We start from the raw sequence: 21,111 nt of genomic DNA, 5'->3' as shown, positions 1-21,111 counted from the left end.
CTTATGAAACATGTTATTTCCCGTTATGTAAACACTTAATCCTAAACAACGACAGCAGGTATAAAGCTACCGACGTAGACATTAAAGAGGACGTTTTACCTAGACTGCTGCCGTGTTAACTTGTACTTAACCACGACGGTAATTGTCGTCTTGATGACGTATGTAGTACTCTTATACTACAACGGTAGTTATAAAATTACTGTCGTGTAAGGTTATAGTCAACCACGACATAATGATGACACCTAAATTTAAACATATCCACGTCACTCTTTTACTATTTTACGACGTATTAAGTTAGTACACCACGACGGTCTTTGTAAATAAACGGCCGTGATAAATGTAATTTACCACGTCGTTATTGTAGAATATAGCGTTCGAGTTTATTGTACCTAACCATGGCGGTTTCTTGATAATGAGCGTCGTATAATACTATAGGAATCCACGTCGCTAATTTTGTAATAAGCACCGTATTAATTTAATATACCACTGCCATAAAAATAAATTCATGACGTATGGGAAGAAAGTAAAAGTCTAAATTTAAGATTTAATTTCTGTTTTTTTGTAGCCCACGACGACAATAATTGGAAATACCATCCTTTGTATTTCCGTTATACAATGGTCGTTCTATAACTACTGTCGTATGAAATTTGTATTGCTTTTTAAGATTTAATTTATGGGGTTTTTAGCCTACGATGACGGTTGTTGGAAATAGCATCGTCTGTATTTCCGTTATAAGATGGTCGTTTTGTAACTACCGTCGTCTGCGTAATTCTTTTTTAAGATTTATTTTCTGGGCTGAATTTGTATGGCCAAATAAATGACGGTAGACCAACAAAATGACATGTAAATACGTAAAAACACGACGGTTTATATAAAAAACTGTCGTCCGCGATATAATTTTTAGGCTTATTTACTAAATGTACTAAATGAAATTGTCAGAGAAAGGCAAAGGAGATCCCAAGAGATATGAAATCGTACCAGTGGGAGCTATGTACTAAATTAGCGTTCCTCATCACAATCGAACCACCAATTTGAGAAAGACAATATTTTGAATGTTGGCGATGTATGTGTCATCAATCCGGACCTTCAGAGAGGTGAGAGAGACACATACATACCAACATTAAAATTATTGCCTCCCACCCAACTCCGGACCCTTAGAGAGGTGAGAGAGAGCCAAGGCCTAAAGTGACGACGGCAGCCAAGGGCCAGAAGTATGCGAGTTGATTTCCAGTTGGTACCTTAAGTGAAAAGTGAAAGTGAAAGAACGCATGAAGAGCCCCAATTGAACCCAATTTATCTTTACATCCAAATGGGTCCCACTAATTTTCAACCTTACTTGCCTAATTTTTAAGGAAAGAAATAATCCATATTAATTCCCAAACGACGACGGTAGTAGATACGTACAGACGTCTTAACGGACTACAACGGCAGTAAATAGATAATTGACGTCTTCGAAACTCCAAACAACTTCTATCTTTACCAACCTATCGACGTTTTAATTGACTACGACGACAATAATTACATAATCAATGACGTCATCACGCAAAACAACGTCACTTTTAACAACTACAGGTTGTCTTAAGGGACTACGATGGCGGTAATTACATAAACAACGATGTGGTAATTCTGAACAATGTCGCTCTGTACCACCTATCGACGTCGTAGGGGATTACAACGGTGAAATATAGATAAAAGACGCCATTGTACTGACCTACAATATCGTATTCCACTTAATTATCGATGTGTTTTGATGTAGTTTATATCCCATCTCGCTTTGTGAATCTGCTATCACGACATGTGTCGAAAATGTGGGAGTAAGCCTATGAGCACTTGCCACGTGTCATTTCCCATTAATATGATTTTTTTAATTGTATTTAATTCCTAATATTCATAATAAATTCAAAAAAAAATCCGAAAAATAAACCGACAACTACTATGCACTCATTGAGAGATTGTCTTCCCCCTAAAACTTTAAAAAATGTCATTTTAGTTATAAAAATTACAAATGACAACCAAAACCCAAAATTGTTTCTTGACAAAGCACAATAGAAGTTATAGTTTCCTAACATAACCCTAAGGTTTGTGTGATCCATTGGTGGCAATAAATTCAAATATATGAAATCCTAAGTTTAGCCATCTAATATAGAAGACATTATCGTAAGGAGTCCGTAGCAATTTTCGGTTTATTTTTCTCATACCTGTGTAGTTTTCTAGAATTTTTGTAAAATAAAATTAAAGAATTTAGGGTTTAGGGTATATTGAAATGACGCTGGTTATGGTTTTTTTATTTTGTAAGACGTCGATTATGGTTTTTGCATTGTGAAAAGTATTTACTACAGCACAATCCATATAAGTACCGCCGTAGTAAAAGCGTACAACGACGCTATACATGTAATAATTGTCATCTAAGTCCTACCCTTAAACGACATTTTGGATTTTTTTTGTCGTTGTTTAAACATGTGTGCCTTTGAAATATTTGACCACGACCTAAAATTTTCATAATTTGCCCTCCCTCGAAAACATTTCGCTCTCTCTCTCTCTTCAACTCAAATTCTAATCTTAAAGATTTCACTCACAATCCTCCGTCGAAAACATTTCGCTCTCCCTCTCAAACCATTGGTGATGTTCTCTGAGCTATGCTTACTTGTAAATACAAACCCTAATCTCACATGCTTGTTAAATCATTTAATGATATTGAGTTATGGGTTCTTAAGTACAAACCTAATCTGACATGCTTCTTAAATCAATTAATGATTTCGTTTGTTTTGGGAGTTATGGGTTCTTAATATATGTTTTGGGAGCTATGGGTTCTTGGAAACTATCACTTTTCATAATAACTCTATATTATTATGAATCGGGAATGGATTTTGTAAATGGATTTAATGTTTGCATGCTTTTCGTAATAACTCCTTGTTATGGGTTCTTAATATATGTTTGGTTAGGTATGGGTTGGAAAAGGACTGGGAATTGGAGATTTATTTTCTGGGTTTTTGTAGCCTACGATGACGGTAATTGGAAAAAACCGTCGTATGTATTGTTATTATACGTTGGTACCGTCGTATGAAATTTATTATGCTTTTTTAAGATTCATTTTCTGGGTTTTGGTAGCCTAAAGACGACAGTTATTGGAGATATCGTTGTTTGTATTACTATAATACGACCGTCGTTTTGTAAATACTGTCGTCTGAAATTTGTATTACTTACTTTTAAAAAAAATTAAATATATTATGCTATGTGAAATCTGCATTAGTGATGGTCATTGCTTGCCTTTTCACTTTATTATATATATATATATATATATGATTTTATAGTGTGGGAGATGGATAGGTCATGGATGCATGCGGATAGAAGATCGAAGGCATATGAGTTAGGGGTGGAAGAATTTTTGAATTTTGCTGTAGAAAATCTTGGAAATACAACACATACTCATTGTCCATGTGTTAAATGTGGGAATATTCAATTGTTTGGGGTTGAACTTATAAGGGACCACTTATACTTTAATGGAGTTGACCACAGCTATAAGATTTGGACATGGCATAGAGAACCTTTGGCAATCAACTACTAATGTTAGTAGAAATGTGGAAGAAGATGACCGAAGTAAGTAAAGTTTTGTTTATGAAGAAATAGAGATGAGTGATAATGAAACTTTACTTATGAGTTTGCCAATGTGATTGGGGATGGAGATCAACCCTTGTTCCCTGGTTGTAGTAAGTACACCAAGTTTTGAGCATTAGTGAAGTTATATAATTTGAAAGCAAAACATGGGATGAGTGATGTCTGTTTTACAAGTAGCAGATACAATTGTTGGCCAATTATCTTAGTTACATATAATCTCCCACCATTGCTATGCATGAAACGAAAGTTCATGATGTTGACCTTATTGATTTCCGGTCCTAACAACCCGAAAATGATATAGACGTCTACTTAGAATCTTTGATTTATGATTTAAAAGCTGTGGAATGGGATTAGAGGAGTGTATGATGCACACATAGGAGAATATTTTATACTCAAAGGTGTATTACTGTGGACAATTAATGATTTTCCTGCCTTTGAAAACTTATCTGGTTGTGTCATTAAATGATATAAAGCTTGTCCAATATGCGGCGATGATACACCTAGTCACGGGTTGCAAAATTACCACAAAATTTGTTACATCGGGCATAGAAAATGATTACCAACATATCATCCATATTGGAGATAGCTTGCAGCTTTTAATGGGAAACCTGGATATGACACGCCTCCAGAGCCATTAATCAGAGAAGAAGTGCTGCAAATGGTTGAAGGTATTAATTACTAATGGGGCTCGAAAAAAAGGGGAAGTGGAGGTGAAAATGTTGGTGACAAAGTTTGTTGGAAGAAAAAGTCAAAAAATTTTGATCTCGAGTATTGGATACCTTCATGTGAGGCATGCCCTCGATGTTATGCACATTGAGAAGAATGTTTGCGATAATATCATTGGTATGTTGTTGGAGATCCCTAGAAAAAATAAAGATAAGATTGCTACTCGTTTAGATTTATTGAACATAGGGGTCAAAATTGATTTGCAACCCGAGTATGGAGAAAGACGTACTCACTTGCCTCCAGGGCCTTGGAATTTGTCAAGAGTAGAGAAGAGAATGGTTTGCAATTCTTTTTATGGTATGAAGGTTCCTAAAGGTTATTCTTCAAATATAAAATATCTTGTATCTTTACAAGATTCAAGACTTTTTGGCCTTAAATCACATGATTGTTATACCTTGATGCAACAATTGCTCCATGTGGCAATTCATTCTGTTTTGGAGAAGCCTGCAAGGTATGCAATAACTCGACTATGCTTCTTCTTCAATACTATATGTGTAAAGACGGTGGATGTTTCCAAGTTAGACAAGTTGGAAGAAGATATAGTAGTTACTTTGTGTTTGTTTGAGAAATACTTTCCCCCTTCATTCTTCGATATCATCATCTAGTAGTATATCTTGTCAGAGAAGTTCGTCTATGTGGGCCAGTTTATTTTTTATGGATGTATCCGTTCGAAACATATATGAAGTGCTAAAGAGGTATGTTCAGAAACGTACTCATTCCTAAGGTTGCATTGTTGAGCGGTGAAGAAGTTGTGGAGTTTTGAATCGAGCATTTATCTGATGTTAGTACAATTGGAGTGCCATCAAGCTAGAAAATGGGACTTTCAAAGCCACTATCAGGTTGCTCAGTAAGATTAGTTGATCGGGACTTGTTGAATTAGGCACATCTATATGTGTTGGAGAATACGGAGGAAGTCTTACCTTATATCGAGTATGAGTTTGATTCATTATGTTTTAAATTATTCCTTATATTTTTCTTATATACAAGGTACCATAATGCTTGAATTTTCTGTAGGGAACATATGATCCACATCAAGACCACTTATCCAAAATTTAAAAAGTGAACAAAGTGGCTGTAAGATAAGCACAACAACACTTTCATTCGATGGTTACGCTTTAAGGTATATGTTATTGAATAACATATTGAACTTTTATTTTTCTTCTTTCTATGTTAGATTGAATTAAGATATGATTACATTGCAGGTTCAAAGTGAACTCAATAGGAAAGACAATAATGACGTATCAGAAAATTTGAGGTGGCTAGCAGCTGGTTCAAGCATGGCAGTGCCATCATATAAGAGCTATCTTATTAAAGCTGTTAAATTTAACACTAAGGCACAAGATGATGTCTGGATTGTTCAAAATAGTGGAGTTTATTTACTTGTAAATACTATGCAAGTTGCAATTGCCAAGGATAAAAACCCGATTGTCTCAAGTATGGGTTTTTATGGTGTCATTCAAGATATTTGGGACCTTGACTACCAAAAGTTTTGAGGTGTGACTGGATAGATAACGTTTCTAGCCTTGTAGTCAATGAACTTGGATTTACCCTTGTAGATCTGAATAAAATTGGACATAGGAATGACCAATTTGTTATGGCTTCTCAAGTCAAACAAGTATTTTTTGTTGATGACCTAATGCAACGTAGTGGTCGATAGTGTTATCAACGGCTAATAGAGAATATAATAATGTTATTGGTGATGATGTGCTAGGTGATGTGAGAATTGAGTGTGAGCCATTTACTAGAAGGATGCCAAATGTTGACACATTTGATGAACTAGCGGGTGAGTTTGGGAGTGAAAATATTAGAGATGGGTGTGAAGATATATGGATTGAATGATGGTTGAAATGTATGACATTAGTTATGCCCTAAATGGCTCTGTATGACATTAATTTGGTAATAAATTGTAATGTATGACATTATTTTTTTACTTTCATTATGCAAGTTTTGGGCACAACACTTTTAGTATTAAAAATACTGGGTTCAAGACATAAAATACGATGGTCCAGTTAACAAATTGCAAAAACAGACGTCTAAATGATACCTAACGTCGTTTTTTTAACAAACGTCATGGAATGGACGATGGTAAACGACTGTACCTAAATAAAAACCACCATTTAAAATTAAAAACATGTCAATTAAATAAAATCGAATTCCAATTAGGCGACGATGAATGAAAAATAACGTTGTTTTTATTGTTAGACCATGACCGTAATGTAGGTACTGACATCTAAAGGTTAACACACATGACTGTCATTTAGTTGAAAGCATCGTACATTATAATCACACAACGACGGTCACATAGAAGCGAAACTTCAAATATAATAACACGACGATAAAGGGTACAAAACAATGTATTTAAGGACTTCACTACGACCTTCCATATATATTTATCGTCGTTTATTAGAACCACAAAAGGCGTTTAAGTTTAAATATCTGTCGTGAAAGTTCTTCTGAACATCGGTAAGTTGATACCTACCATCGTCTAACAAACATTCACACGATGATGTCGGTGTTATCAGTGCTGTATTCATGACATAGTTGTTCATAGAAGCAACATTTCAAATATAATAACACGATGGTAAAGGGTACAAAATGACGTATTTAGCGACTTCCCTACGACCTTCCATATACATTTACCTTCGTCTATTAGAACCACAAAAGGCATTTCAGTTTAAATATCTGTTGTGAAAGTTCTTCTGAACGTCGATAATACCTACCATCGTCTAACAAACATACACACAAAGATACCGGTGTTATCAGCGCCATATTCATGACGGAGTTGTTCATAGATGCGACATTTCAAATATAATAACATGACGGTAAAGGGTACAAAACTATGTATTTAACGACTTCACTACGACCTTCCATATACATTTACCGTCGTCTATCAGAACCACAGAAGGCATTTCAGTTTAAATATCTATCATGAAAGTTCTTCTGAATGTCAGTAAGCTGATACCTGACGTCGTCTAACAAAATACACATGAATATATCGGTGTTATCAGTGACATATAGAGGGAGGAACCACGTCTATATTTATATTATTCGCATTATGGTAAGTTAAGTAACAACGCCGACCATGTAAATACTAGGGTTGTAGTAGATCGCAATAACTTCGTTCTTCCCATATTTACAGCCATTACTACAACATTTGCACGTTGTTCCATAACATAAGCACCGTGGAATCTTGATTAACCATGACAGTGATTCTGCACGACAGTAAGTTAGTAGTTTTTGTCGTTGTTACTCTACGTTACGGCAAGAGGTTGATAAATTGTGTCATGTTATCTCCTTCAGACGATGTGAAGTTTCAAAAAGCATCGTCAATGCATATCAAAGTTTGCTTTTTTTCCTGTTTTTATATTAATAGAAAATTCAGTATAAGTCCAATTCTTATGACAGAATTTGGGTCCAATCCACACATTTGTTGTTAGTAATTCAAGTCCTCTGACTTTTGTGCCATGTAGGATTACTTACCTTTTTAAAATTTCTAAGATTTATATTTTTTTTTCTTATTTTTTTAATTTATGTTGTGCTTCCAATTTTGCCCCTAAGATAGAAATCGGGTAACCCAAAAGACAGCAGAATATCAGAAATCGCGTTAAAAATCATCAGACGCCAAGAATAGAAAGAATCGCAGAAATCAAATCTTCCACAATCAATTATGGTCCTGTCAAGCCGATTTCTGCAGATTTCATGCTTCTTAATTGCCGAGGGTTTTGGGTTTCATTTTAGAGTTGAATTTACCTTTCATCTTCTTCAATTGCAGCCGGTGGAAGTTGCATTCAATGAGGCTTTTGATGAAAGGTACAAAAAGCACTCTAATTGGGTCATATATGACGGAAGTTTAAGGAATAAAGAATACTGAAGTTGTTTTATACCAGAAATCGATTAAAAAGAGTACTGAAGGTGCTTTATACCACAAATCGATTAAAAGAGTACCGAAGTTGCTTTATGTAAATAGCACTCTAATTGGGTCATATATCCCTGTTTCAGCCCAAGATTGGCAAGTATTCCAGAAATCGATTAAAAGATTACTGAAGTTGCTTTATGTAATGAATAGACATGAGAGAACCAGCAAAGTTTAGCACAATTGAAAGGCAACAGCCAACACTCTACAACGTTCACAATCTTAAGTTGTTAATAATCATTCAACAACACTCTACAACACTCTACAACTATAACAGACGGCCACAAATCAAAACACATGATGTTTAGGATTTTACCACAACGTACCTATAGCATAGTTACAGTTTCAGAAATTACCTATACAACAGGTTGTAGTTGATGATTAAACATAGTACTGATATTTCTCTATTACAGATTCATAAGCCAGAACAAATTTGCAGTAATACCATTAACCAATGATTGAGAAAAGCAACAACAAACAGACTATCAGAAAGCATCAGGAACAAACCATAACCAAAAAGGATGAACGTATCATGAATGAGAGAATTTACCTGGGATACAGATATTTCAATTGATGAAACAGTTTCTGATAATCCAAAAAAATCGGGTGATTCCATATGTAATCGTGATTTATTAGAAGGAACCCACAAATCTTCCCATTACGGAAACAAAAAATCAATGAAAATTGGCTAAGACAGAGCATGACTTTTGGGTTTTCTGCGATTTGGGGGATCTGAGATATCAGATTTGGCTAAGCGTCCTTTACTTTCCATTTGTATATAATGGCAGTAGTTGTAAATAAATTAAAATTTGGGGCCACACTATTTGCTTAGGTGGCTGCACGATTGGGGTTTAGGACTGGGATTAATAGGTAACAATTACTGTCCTGATATCAAATTGTATTCTTGAAATTGGACCCATATCTAAGAGCCCCTTATATTAATTAAACGTTGGTTTTTAGTTGAAGATGACGTGGTATGTTGTAACAATGGTGGTAATAATTTACTGTTGTGGTTTTAGATGACGAACAATTTCACGACGGTGGATTCCCATCGTTATCTACACTCCGGTCATCATGCCAGCAACGTAAGGCACACCGCTAGGCAGAATCCATCTATCACCAAAGATGAACTTGCCAGCGGTGAAATCGGGGGCGTGCTCAGATGTAAGCTTCTTCATCCCGCGCCATGTAACCCTCTTGCTCAGCTCTGCACCAACTCCCCTGTTTCCGAACTCAGCGAACCAGCATGTGTTGTGATTTGAGGCACCGGTCCAATCCATCCACCCTTCGGGAGTGATGACGTCATCGATCTGGGATTGCATGACGATGGCCCTAGCGTAGCTCTTCCATGGCCTGCCCAAGTAGGCCTTGTTGAGTTCCTTGTCGTAGCCACTCTCGCCGGAGATGGTGCAGTTTTGGAGGATGAGAGCTGAGGGTGAGCGCCTGTCGAGTCTACCGTGGGCTGTCACCATGCAGGCCTGGTTCTCCAATGGCTTCCTGACGATCATCTTGCAGTTTTGGAAGACGGCGGCTGCGTCCCCAAAGATGAAGTCGATGGTTCCACTGACGGTGCAGTCGCGGTAGAATTGCCTGTGGGTTTGGGTGTAGAGGGTGTCTTGGTACCCGTCCATGTTGCAGTTGTAGAAAATGGACAAGTCTGACTGCACACGCAGAGCCACGGCTTGGTGTCCGATGGCTCCGGCTGTGTTCTCGAATCCGATGTCCTTGGCAATGAAGTAGTCTCCAACAACAGCTGCAAAACATAATAATGTACATAATGAGTGAGACTAGGCGTAGTTCTAAAATCCTAACAATATAACATGCATATGTCAAAACGTTGTACTTACCAACTGTGGCAGTCTGATAAGTTTGGGTACCCTCGGCGTAGTTCTTCCTACCGGTGATAACGGTCTTGGTAGGGCCATCTCCGATAAGCATGACGTTGGTCATGTGCTTATTGAAAAAGACATGCTCGTCGTACACTCCCTCCTTGACATAAATCACGAAGACCTTCACCTCGTTGTTCTTTGGAATGTCCTTCAAGGCTTCGTTAATAGTCTTGTATTTGCCATCTCCATTCTTGGACACCACCACATCGGGTTTCAGCGTCAGAGGAGTGGCGGTGGCGAGGTCGAGCCTTCGGTGGTCGATCCAAGCAGGGATGATCTTAGCCTTCTGGAACCTCTTCTCATCAGTGGCCGTGGCAGCGGCTTGGAGGAGGCGGCGCCCGGTCTTGATGTTCAGAGCCTTGAACAACGTGGACACTTCGCTTACCATGGCAAGGCCGTTGCTGGTGAGCTCCTGAGATGTCTTCAAGAACTGCCTCATCTTCTCACCAGCATCACCGGTGGTGTTCTCAAACCCATCCAGGCAAGTCTGCTCGTACGTCATGGCGGCGCTGAGCCAGACCTTGAGATCCTCCACGTAGGCGTCGAGCTTGGTGAAATCAAAAGGACCCAGCTTTTCGAACGAGTCACCCAAATCGTCGATGGCATACTCCAAGAGCTCCTTGCAGTTCTGCAAGGCCTGGTTTGTGCTGGGGTCCTTGGCAAGCTCCTTCAAGGTCGTCGAGTTCTTGATGACCTCGCGGAGCTGGTCGATGGCGACCTGGAACCCTGCCTTGACCAGCTCTTTTGGGTCGGTGACGTTGCTAGCCACCTTGGACAGGTTGTCCTCGCAGGTCTTTTTGTAGTCCGTGGGCTGGCAGATCGACTGGATCGCCTTTGTCGACGTGGATGTTTGCTCGCCGCCGGATTTGCCTTTGTGCCGTGACACAGTGACCCCAACAGTTACAGCAACTACCATAGCCACCAGAATCAAAGCGGAGACGCCGATGATGGCGATCTTCTTTTTCTTATTCTGTGCTTCTCCTCCGCTCATTTTGAATAATATATGTAGTAACTAATTTATAGATATTTTTTTAGGAGAGATTCTGGTGGCGAAAAAGAAAATAAGAAGGGTTAAACAAAAGGATTTTTGTTGCGGGAACTTCTTATTTCTTTTTCAGGTGAGTTGCTGCAGAGCTGTTGGGGTCACTTTATTTGGGGCACTGGATAAATACTTATTGGTGCCCTTGCTGCTTTCAAAGTGTTGGGTTATGGAGGTATTTATACGGGAGGGGAGCTCAGAATGACAGTTATTTCTGTTGAGGATTGTGAGGTAGGGAGATCATTGTTCACGAGTCACGACAAAATTAGGGGTCGTTGTGTTTTTTGTCCAAATTTGGGAAGCATTACAAATGGTTGGTAATGCTTATTACTGGCTCCCTTCAATCGTGGATGACCAGTGCATGGCTAGAATGTTTATGTTTACCCACCTTAGCTAGTCAAGGTCAACTTTCTGATCCATTCGATTTTTATTTGTTCACTTGGGTTACTTAGAAGTATAGGCCACCACAACCATTGTGTCAATGTATATTACATTTATCTTTTTCCCATATATATATATATATATATATACCTTTGTTTGAGCCCAACATACTACCTATAGGGCTGGGAAAATCAACCCGAAAATTGGTCAAACTAACGAAAAAACAAAATTTAAAAGTACAAATGAATTCATAAATAATAAAATATAAAATGACGACAATTACGTGAATTTAAACACGTAAAGTTATATTTGTTTAAAACTCAATCTCTACTTTTGGAATTTTAGAAATGAGGACTATTTTGAAGTGGTTGCTGGAGATGCTCTTAGAAATTATGACTTTTGTCAAAATCCCAAGTTTATTTCCCTCATCCAAACGCACCGTAAACCACCAAGGCAAGAATGCTTCTTGTTTTAATAATGCATAATGAATGTATTTAGTAGGCTTTATCCAGCTAAATTTTTTTTAAAAAAAAGAAGAATATAAAAGTGTTACGGTTAATTAAAAACCTCAGCACATCTCTTCTCTTGAGCTGCATCCACTCCATCTCTCTCAATTTTTTTCTTACATCGTTCTCAACCTCTTGTTTCCATATTCTCGTCCTCCTCTATGCATCTGTCTCACTTTTTCTCTGTGTTGTACTATTCGATGAATTCCACATTTTCTTTCATGGTTTGTGTTGTACTATTTAGAGCTTCAATGGGCAGGAATATTGAAGATGTAAATTTATGTCTCCCCTGAAAATGTAAAAAAATTCATAGATATGCATTAATTGTTACATCTCCATTTGTAAGTCCCACTAACACAAATATGCATGAAAAAAGTTGGTGAAGTAAACAAAATAGAGAAAGGGAAGTTTCTTAGGTTTTTGGAACTCAAATGGGTTCTGATAGGCTGTAAATGGGGACGCGGATTAATTGTTCAAATTTTCATCCCAAATGCTGCATGAAAAAACATTCCTAACTAGGATAGTGAGCAGTGGGTGGCTCCATCTCTAACTCCTTTGGGAGCAAGTTTCTCACACACACACACAAAAAAAAAAAACATAAAATGCTCAAATTTAGTACTGCTTTTAGACGAGCACCCATTCAGATTCCTTCTCACTCAGTCAAGTTATGTATGCTCTCTCTCCTCCCTGGCCCAAAACCATGCTCAGCAAGAGGCAAAGTAAAGTTTCCCCAGCATGGGAAGTATACGTGAGTTCTTATTGGCAATGTGAGATTCTATAAGATTCTTCGCCAATGTTGTCCGAAAGGACCAAGACATTATGATTGGTTCAAAACTTCCACAAGCAGGGACGGTCCCTAGAAGGGACTAACCTGATTCGATAAAAAAAAAAAAAAAAAAAGAAGAGAATAACCTTATTCCAGTTATGGGGCTAATTTTAGCCCTTCAAAATATAATTTTTAAAAAAAAAAATAGTGTAGGGCTAAATTTGTTCATCTCTATCCATCCATGGCTATATTTTAGGGTCCTTAATATTTTATTATTTTGAAAAAAAACTATGGTACAACACTCATATATTCTACTACTATGTAGTGTTTAATTTAATTAAACTACTATTTAGAGACAATATTCCAGATATGAGAAGTGTACATTGATAAGCATTTACAAGATTTCTGATAAGATTTTTGAATGAAATGAGTGGAAAGTATTTGACAAAAAAAAAAGAGTGTGGAAAGTTGTGAATAAGTAGAGAATGTGATAGAATTTGTATGAAATGTGTAGGAATATTTTTGAAGAAATTTTGAAGTATTTATAGACATATTTTAGTTTTTTTTAAATTTAAAAAAAAAGAAAAAGAGAAAGAAAAGAAAGCCAACAACGACAATTTTGAAAAACAAAATATGATGCATTTCAAAGGGTTCTGACCTCCCAACGGTTAGAACCAATTGTTTATAATTTTTTTATAAAATTTATATACATTTAAAATGCAAAAAGAAAAAAAAATTAAGAAAAAAGTAACGGTTGGCTGACGTCAGCGTGCCTTTAATATAAGCCTTTGGATCTAGAGTTGCATGAGATGTTCTATGCTCACGCCCATGCATGATACTTTCTCTTCTTGGGCAGCACATGCGTTGGACCTACAAAAAAATTTGGCCTGGGCTATAGCTGGGTTACAAGTGGCTTGATTAGAGGGCTAAAGAGCTAAATGTGGCTCTCCAAATTTGGCCAATTTTTTTTTAGCCCATGGCTGAAGATGAGTTTTGCATTGTTTTAGGGCTATGTTTGGCCTATGGCCCATGACTGGAGATGGCCTTATTCTATCAACCTTAAATTTAATTTATCCCACCCATGCCTACTAATGACAATCATGCCACGCTCACATCCAAATGCTCACATCAAACCGAGCCTCATAACTCATCCAACAATACACTCAATGAAAAGAAGATAAGACGAACTAATGAATTCAATTCTCTTTGACTATTCCAGGACATCTATGTAAAGTTCTCTCTAAAATGAAAAGTATTTCCGTCTTGTTCTTACTTTTTTAGCCTATACCAACTTCTTTTCAGTTAGTTATATATATATTATGAACAGCCTACTGCTAGTTTTCCTTTCATTGATAACCCTCGTCACACATAATCCCTTTAAATGAAATAATAAATAAATAAAAGAACAAATTGGTACGGTGCAGTAGCTGCATCTTTATATTCCATTCTACAGTGTGTACATAAGATAAATTTAACCCACCCCATTTTAAAATCCTAAGTCCGTCCTATATACGCCAAAGCAATTATAAAACCGTCCCAACAAGGATGGTGTGTGGTGGAACACATGGATGGCTCCATCTAAATACTTTCCGAACAATCTTTCAGAAAGTGCTCCAAATGCTCTATTGAAAGAGTCTATTCTATTTGTATATTACTGTTTCTAGCCTTCCTCATCAAGGAGTAAAAGATTCCCCACCATGGCAATAGGTTGCCACTGCCCACTGACAGGTTTAATTCTTCTCTCTCCCCCTCTATTTTTTCCCCTGCTAAAACTGCGATGACAAGTTTTTTTTTTCTTTCTGTTTTTCCGTGCTAGCTACAACGTCCATGACAAGTTATTTACAGTGTGTGAGATGGACTTAAATTTTGACCTCCAGTCTCTCACCTCTGTGTGCTCTTCTTTTTCCTATATATATATATATAGGGTTCATGAGCTTTGTTTCTTAAAGAGCAAAGTTGACCTACATACCAAAAATTCAAAGACATTTTTCTTTCTCATTTGCATTTGGTTGACAATTGAAATGTGAGGACCATGCTTGCAAGGCTTGTCTTATGTTTGCATTCTGTTTACTTCTTTTCTTGAGCTCTGTTATTTAACAGGTTTCAGATTTCTTTCTAGTTTCTACTATTATATATTGACACGAAATTGTACACTGAAACTGCAGCAGTTGCCGTCATCATGGATAACACAATTTGGTTGTATGGATTTTCCTCCATGGACATGACGTCTCCAGCAGCAGTGACAGAATTTCTGGAGGCATATACCGGAAAAGGAACTGTTCATGCTGTAAAGCTTTTTCCTCCCAAAGATGGAAAGTCAAGAACATTTGCCATTGTTCGGTTCACACATGCAGAATTTGCTGATATGATAATTGCATTAGCCGATCATCGGAGCCTGTGGTACAATGAGTCTTATCTGAAAGCTAAAAAATCCAAGTTTGACATCGTGCCCGACTCAGAAATCTTTGAGCACTGCATGGAACTTGTACGACTTCACTTGGGATGCAAGATTTCTGAGGAACAGTTTTCTGTGCTTTGGGAAAGACCGGATGTTTTGGTGAAATTTGGGGTGGGACTTAAGAACATCTACTTGTTTTTCTCTCATGCTTCGGTTGATTACAAGCTTGAGCTCACCCCTGAAAATGGTAGCCAGATTGAGCTACGTCGTCCACACGGTCAACTTACAAAGTTTCTTCTCATCCAGGTTTGCCCAACATAATTTAAATTAAATGAAAAACAACGTGGATAACTGTTTTAAGTTCTACTAATGGTTGATCATATTTACCAATTGCTAATATTTTTTCTCTTCCTCTCTCTTTCTAGTTACTTGGTGCTCCTCGGCTTTTCAAGAAAGCTTCCGGACAGTGGGTTCGAGGAGTTGATTTTACTCCTTCATGCTGCATTGGACAATCTTCTGCTGTATGTTTGGAGCTTCTACCTATGTGCGAGCTTCCAAATCTACGCAATAGTTTTATTCATTATAAAGAACACGAAGGACCATTCGTTCTGGAGAGAGGTAATATTTTGTCCTGTAATCCAGATATTGTCAGCTCTGTTTTTAAATTCGGACAGTTGGTTGCAACCTTCCTTCTTTAACTAGTTATTATAGTCTTTTCTTTTGAAGTTTATGCATAAAGAAGTTGTAATGAGTTCTGAGTCATTAATTTAAACTTGTACTCTGAAACAGCAGATGCTGCCATCAACAGTACCAACATGGTCAAGACAATTCGGTTGCATGGATTTTCCTCCATTGAGTCTCCAGAAGCGGTGACAGAATTTCTTGAGGAATATACTGGGAAAGCAACTGTTTCTGATGTACAGATTCTTCCGCCTAAAGATGGAAAATCAAGAGCATCTGCCATAGTTGAATTCACACATGCAGAATATGCTGACATGATAATTCCATTAGCCGATGATCGACTTCTGTGGTACGGGGATTCTTATCTGAAAGCTAGAAAGCAGAAGCTTGAAAACTTTGAACATAACATGGAAATTGTAAAGCTGCACTCGGGCTTCCTGACTTCTGAGGAACAGTTTTCTGTGCTTTGGACAACATCGGATGTTTCAGTGAAATTCGGGACGGCATATAAGAATATCTACCTATTGTTTTCTTTTGATGATGTTGAATACAAGCTAGAGATCTCCTCTGAAAGTATTAGCCAGATTGAGCTAAATCATCCACGGGGCCAATTTCCAAAGTTTCTTCTAATCCAGGTTTGCCAGTTAAACTACAAAATTTGTGACTCATTACTTTACATTTTCCCATGAAATATACAAATAGTAAATTCTAAATTTAGCTAGTGATCAAAGTTCGTAAGTTGATTAATATGTATACTTAATTTAACCCTGTTCGTTCCCACATCAAGAAGCATGAAAGTTATCCTGTCATCATTTTTATCATTGAGGTAGAAGCCGTGGCTTTTACCAATTCCAGTAGATATTTGAATAAGATTGTCTTGCATTCACTAGTTCCTGCATGATAATCTGATCTCATGTCAATTGCTGAAACACTATATCTTCATTGTTTCGACTCAAAGAATTCGAATACTGTTGAAACAGACTGACCTGTTCCTTATAGAACAGCAGAATTATTATATTATGTGTGGAACTTGGGTGAAAGGACTAACATTTTGCTCCTTCTTTCTTCTTCCTCTTGCTAGTTACTTCGTGCCCCTCGGATTTTCAAGAAAGATTCTCAAAATTGCTGGGTTCGAGAAGTTGATTTCACTCCTTCATGCTGCATTGGGCAATCTTCTGCTGTATGTTTGGAACTTCCACCTAGGTGTGAGCTTCCAAATCTGCGCAAGTGTTTTGTTGATTATAAAGAAAATGAAGGACGGTTCGTCCTGGAGGAAGGCAAAACTTTCTCCTGCAATTCAGATCTTGTTCCTATTGTAGTAGGTCCACCCATGGGCATTAACTTGCCATACCAAATCCTGTTTAAGATAAATTCCTTGGTTCAGCATGGATGTGTTCCCGGGAAAGCACTTGATGTCAATTTTTATGAGCTAGTTGATCCTAGTAGAATAAGAATTGAATACATAGAGTGTGCCCTGGACAAGCTGTTTCGGTTAAAGGGGTGCTGCTATGAACCTGTGAGTTGGCTTACCGAGCAGTACAGAGAGTACATGGCATGCAAGCGAATTCCTCAGTCGCCTGCTATTTCTTTAGATGATGGGATGGTGTATGTGCACAGGGTTCAAGTAACACCGACTAAAGTTTATTTCTGTGGTCCAGAGGCCAATCTATCCAACCGTGTTTTACGTAAATATTCTGAACATGTTGATAATTTTCTTCGTGTTTCTTTCGTGGACGAGGACATGGGTCTCATACATTCAAGAGATTTACGCCCACTTACGAATTGTACAACTTCTACAGAAGAGGAAAGGAGAACTGGAGTTTATGACAGGATACTTTCTACTCTAAGAAATGGCATAGTCATTGGTCAAAAGAAGTTTGAGTTTCTTGCCCATTCGGCGAGTCAACTGCGAGAGCATTCTCTGTGGATGTTTGCATCAACAAGTGAGCTGACTGCACAAGACATCAGAAACTGGATGGGTGATTTTAGCGACATCAGAAATGCGTCAAAATATGCTGCCAGGTTAGGTCAGGCTTTCAGCTCTTCCTGGAAGACTTTTGATGTTGATAGGGATGAAATCGAACTCATTCCCGATGTCGAAATTGAAAGAGGTGGAGTCAAATATTGTTTCTCTGATGGAATTGGGAAGATATCTGCTGAGTTTGCTGGAAGAGTGGCAATCAAGTGCGGCAAAAGTACTACTCCGTCTGCCTTTCAAATTCGATACGGCGGCTATAAAGGTGTTGTGGCAGTTGATCCTACATTGTCAAAGAAGTTGGCGCTGCGAGATAGCATGTGCAAGTACCAATCCAACAACACAACACTCGATGTTCTGGCATGGAGCAGGTACCAAGCTTGTTTCCTTAACCGTCAAGTGATCACCCTTCTGTCCACCCTCGGAGTCCCTGATCATGTTTTTATGAAAAAGCAAAAACAGGCTTTGAAACAGCTGGAAGGTGTTTTGGTTGACCCGTTAAGAGCGCAGGAAGCACTTGAAATCATATTCCAGGGAGTCTTCACCAACGTTTTAAAGGAAATGCTTGTGTGTGGTTATAAGCCAGATGCAGAACCATTTCTGTCATTGATGCTACAAGCATTCTGTGCGTCCAAGCTTGTGGAACTGCGGAGCAAGACACGGATATTTGTTCCAGATGGAAGATCCTTGATGGGATGTCTAGATGAAACCCGGACATTGGAATATGGTCAAGTATATGTGCAATGTTCTCGCCGGAAGATCTTTGGTTGCAATAGGAGCGATACTTCAAGTGATGACAATTTTATTGTTAGGGGAAAAGTAGTGGTTGCCAAAAACCCCTGTTTACACCCAGGGGATGTTCGCGTTCTTGAGGCTGTCAACTTGCCGGCGTTGCACCACATGGTGGATTGTGTAGTTTTCCCGCAGAAAGGAAAGAGGCAAGTAACTTTGTCGATTCTTTTAGTTGATGAAGATCTGTTTGACAATAATTTGCTGCCTTCAAACTATTTACGTACTGACTATATTTCTTTCATTGTATTGTATCAGACCTCATCCCAATGAATGCTCGGGGAGTGATTTAGATGGAGATTTTTACTTTGTCAGTTGGGACCCTGATCTAATTCCTCCTCAGCCAGTTCGACCCATGAATTATACCCCAGCACAGACTATTAAATTGGATCATGATGTGACAATGGAGGTATTTCTCAAATTCATCAACTAAAATGTAGTCAATAATATTAGAAACATATATACTTCTTCGCTTGTCGAATCTTGTCTCTGCCTCATTCATGGTGTTCTGTTGTGTTTGTTACAGGAGGTTGAGGAATCCTTTACCAACTTCATAGTGAACGACAACTTGGGGATAATTTGTCATGCACATATTGTCTTTGCAGACAGAGAGCACCAGAAGGCTAACAGTGATTCATGTATCGAGCTCGCCCATCTCAACTCGCATGCTGTCGACTCTCCGAAAACTGGTGTGGTAGTGAAAGTGCCAAGCCACCTTCGTGTCCATGAATTCCCTGATTTTATGGAAAAGGTTGACAAACCCACCTACGAGTCCAAGCGTGTGATTGGGCAGCTTTTCCGACAGGTGAAAGATCTTGAGCTTGCATCAGATTCACCTTCAAACTCGGCCACGATTAAAGCCTTCACTGTGTTAACGGCTTTGAAGTTCTATGACCCTGACATGGAGGTAGATGGATTTGAAAACTACGTCAAAGATGCCATCAATTACAAAAGGGAATATGACTACAAGCTTGGAAACCTGATGGATGACTATGGTTTCAAAACTGAAGCCGAAATACTAACTGGGAGCATCACTGCAGTATCAAAAAGATTCAACGGGGAAAACGACTTGGAGTCAATTCATTACGCTATAAAGGCATTGAAAAAGGAAGCTAGGGCCTGGTTTGATGAGAAGCTGGGAAGTGATATGCAGTCCGATACGAACCCTGATATCAATGATGAGCATGCAGCAAAAGCATCGGCTTGGTATCATGTTACATATCATCCTCGTTACTGGGGTTGCGGCAACAAGGGAATGGAAAGAGATCATTTCCTAAGCTTTCCATGGTGTCTGTTTGACAAGCTCGTCCAGATCAAGAGGAGCAAAACACGTATGAGAAATTCTCTACTTAATCATATCATAACAGGAGTTGACAAAGTCAGCATCGGGAGTTAGTAGCTAGCTGTTGTGTCTTCCCTTAGAACTAAGTATATGAATGTGATTTGTAATGTTTATCCATTCTCCAACTAGTGATCCTCCAGATTTAAGCTGCGAAACATTCATGATATTTTCGACCGAATCGGTAGGGGAGAACCGAGAATGGAGTGGGATTTGTTTCGGAATAAAAAGGCTAGAACTTGGGAAAGGAAGTGTCTGTGTGTGTGTATCTACTGTAGAGAGAGAAACATAGATTTATTGATTCCAGTTTAGATACCAACAGAGCACACCTCTGGTTCTCATTTACATCAAATTCTTAAGGAAGAAAAATACCTGCTAATGGTTAAATCCCCTTCTCTTTGCATCCTCTTTGCTGTGCCACAACACAAGCTGCAAAATTCAAAACACACTTTTAATTTAAGTACCTAAAATTCGAAGCAAAAATTCTCTGTTTCTCTGGAACCAATTTATCAATGCATACGAACCTTATCGCGAACCCATCCGCCCGCGACTCCAAGGTGGTTCCCAAAGCCAAAATGGCGAACGTGCTGCCAAGAGTCTATCGAATATCTTCTTCTCGGTTGTGTTCATTTCAACGGTCAGCTGAGCGGTTGCCGTTATTGCTCTTCTGGGAGGAAAACAAACCCCCAGAGTTCTGGTGGGAAACAATTTGAGATCGAGAGTTGCCATTTGGCGAGTTTGTAGAGCGCTTGGGATAGATTCCTTGTCCCATTAGGGATGTGAGGGTTTTTTTATTATTATTATTTTAATTATTTTAATTCTTTAATGATAAGAAGCCATTTGTGAGTTGCCACCTGGCGAAGTTCATAGACCGATTGGGAGAATTTGCTTGTCAGAAAGAAATAGGTGGGTATATCGCCAAGCAAACAATTTAGGTGTGTGATATAATGGATGCATGCCACTTATTTTCCCCTTGTCAATTGCAGTCAATAGATAATTTCCCTTTTCCCGTTTAGAAGGTCCAAGTCACGACTTGGCCCAATTCGCTAATCTATTACTATTAGGTTGGGTAAAAACAGACCCAAACAATATCT

At 38.3% G+C, this 21,111-nt stretch overlaps 2 protein-coding genes and 1 long non-coding RNA gene across 4 annotated transcripts; 1 reads left to right on the top strand and 2 right to left on the bottom strand.

Moving 5' to 3' along the window:
* Positions 1-8,758: 8,758 nt before the first annotated feature.
* Positions 8,759-11,328, bottom strand: LOC110750175 (putative pectinesterase/pectinesterase inhibitor 21). The gene is made up of 2 exons (XM_021950467.2): positions 10,102-11,328; positions 8,759-10,007 (listed from the first exon to the last, which is right to left on the bottom strand). The coding sequence occupies exons 1-2, from the start codon at positions 11,132-11,134 to the stop codon at positions 9,313-9,315; spliced, it is 1,728 nt and encodes a 575-aa protein (XP_021806159.2). The 5' UTR covers positions 11,135-11,328; the 3' UTR covers positions 8,759-9,312.
* A 3,386-nt stretch (positions 11,329-14,714) lies between these two features.
* LOC110750174 (putative RNA-dependent RNA polymerase 1) lies at positions 14,715-20,088 on the top strand. Of its 2 annotated transcripts, none has more exons than XM_088246798.1 (7): positions 14,715-14,858; positions 15,001-15,539; positions 15,659-15,851; positions 16,023-16,549; positions 16,996-18,827; positions 18,937-19,087; positions 19,205-20,088. In XM_088246798.1, exons 2-7 carry the CDS (start codon positions 15,015-15,017, stop codon positions 20,072-20,074), a joined length of 4,098 nt encoding a protein of 1,365 aa, XP_088102924.1. In that variant the 5' UTR covers positions 14,715-14,858; positions 15,001-15,014; the 3' UTR covers positions 20,075-20,088. The 2 variants fall into 2 exon arrangements, with proteins under 2 accessions (XP_088102924.1, XP_021806158.1); XM_021950466.2 differs by having other exon boundaries at positions 14,716-14,858; positions 16,026-16,549.
* Positions 17,134-20,788, bottom strand: LOC110750176 (uncharacterized). The gene is made up of 3 exons (XR_002525692.2): positions 20,542-20,788; positions 20,390-20,446; positions 17,134-17,271 (listed from the first exon to the last, which is right to left on the bottom strand). It is a non-coding gene; the product is annotated as an uncharacterized LOC110750176 (long non-coding RNA).
* Between the last annotated feature and the right edge of the window lie 323 nt (positions 20,789-21,111).

This window comes from Prunus avium, chromosome 1 (assembly GCF_965620075.1).
Source record: "Prunus avium chromosome 1, drPruAviu1.hap1.1, whole genome shotgun sequence".
In the NCBI taxonomy this organism is placed as follows: domain Eukaryota; kingdom Viridiplantae; phylum Streptophyta; class Magnoliopsida; order Rosales; family Rosaceae; genus Prunus; species Prunus avium.
The sequence above is the reverse complement of the archived record's forward strand: the minus strand, read 5'-3'. Positions and strand labels throughout refer to the sequence as shown.

Bases quoted from the DNA above. Each gene is read 5' to 3' on its own strand.
- LOC110750175 (XM_021950467.2), bottom strand. From the start codon at position 11,134: ATGAGCGGAGGAGAAGCACAGAATAAGAAAAAGAAGATCGCCATCATC. The intron at 10,008-10,101 runs GTAAGTACAACG...TATGTTTTGCAG, and splicing joins TTATCAGACTGCCACAGTTG to CTGTTGTTGGAGACTACTTC.
- LOC110750174 (XM_088246798.1), top strand. From the start codon at position 15,015: ATGGATAACACAATTTGGTTGTATGGATTTTCCTCCATGGACATGACG. The intron at 15,852-16,022 runs GTAATATTTTGT...ACTCTGAAACAG, and splicing joins ACCATTCGTTCTGGAGAGAG to CAGATGCTGCCATCAACAGT. The intron at 19,088-19,204 runs GTATTTCTCAAA...TGTTTGTTACAG, and splicing joins ATCATGATGTGACAATGGAG to GAGGTTGAGGAATCCTTTAC.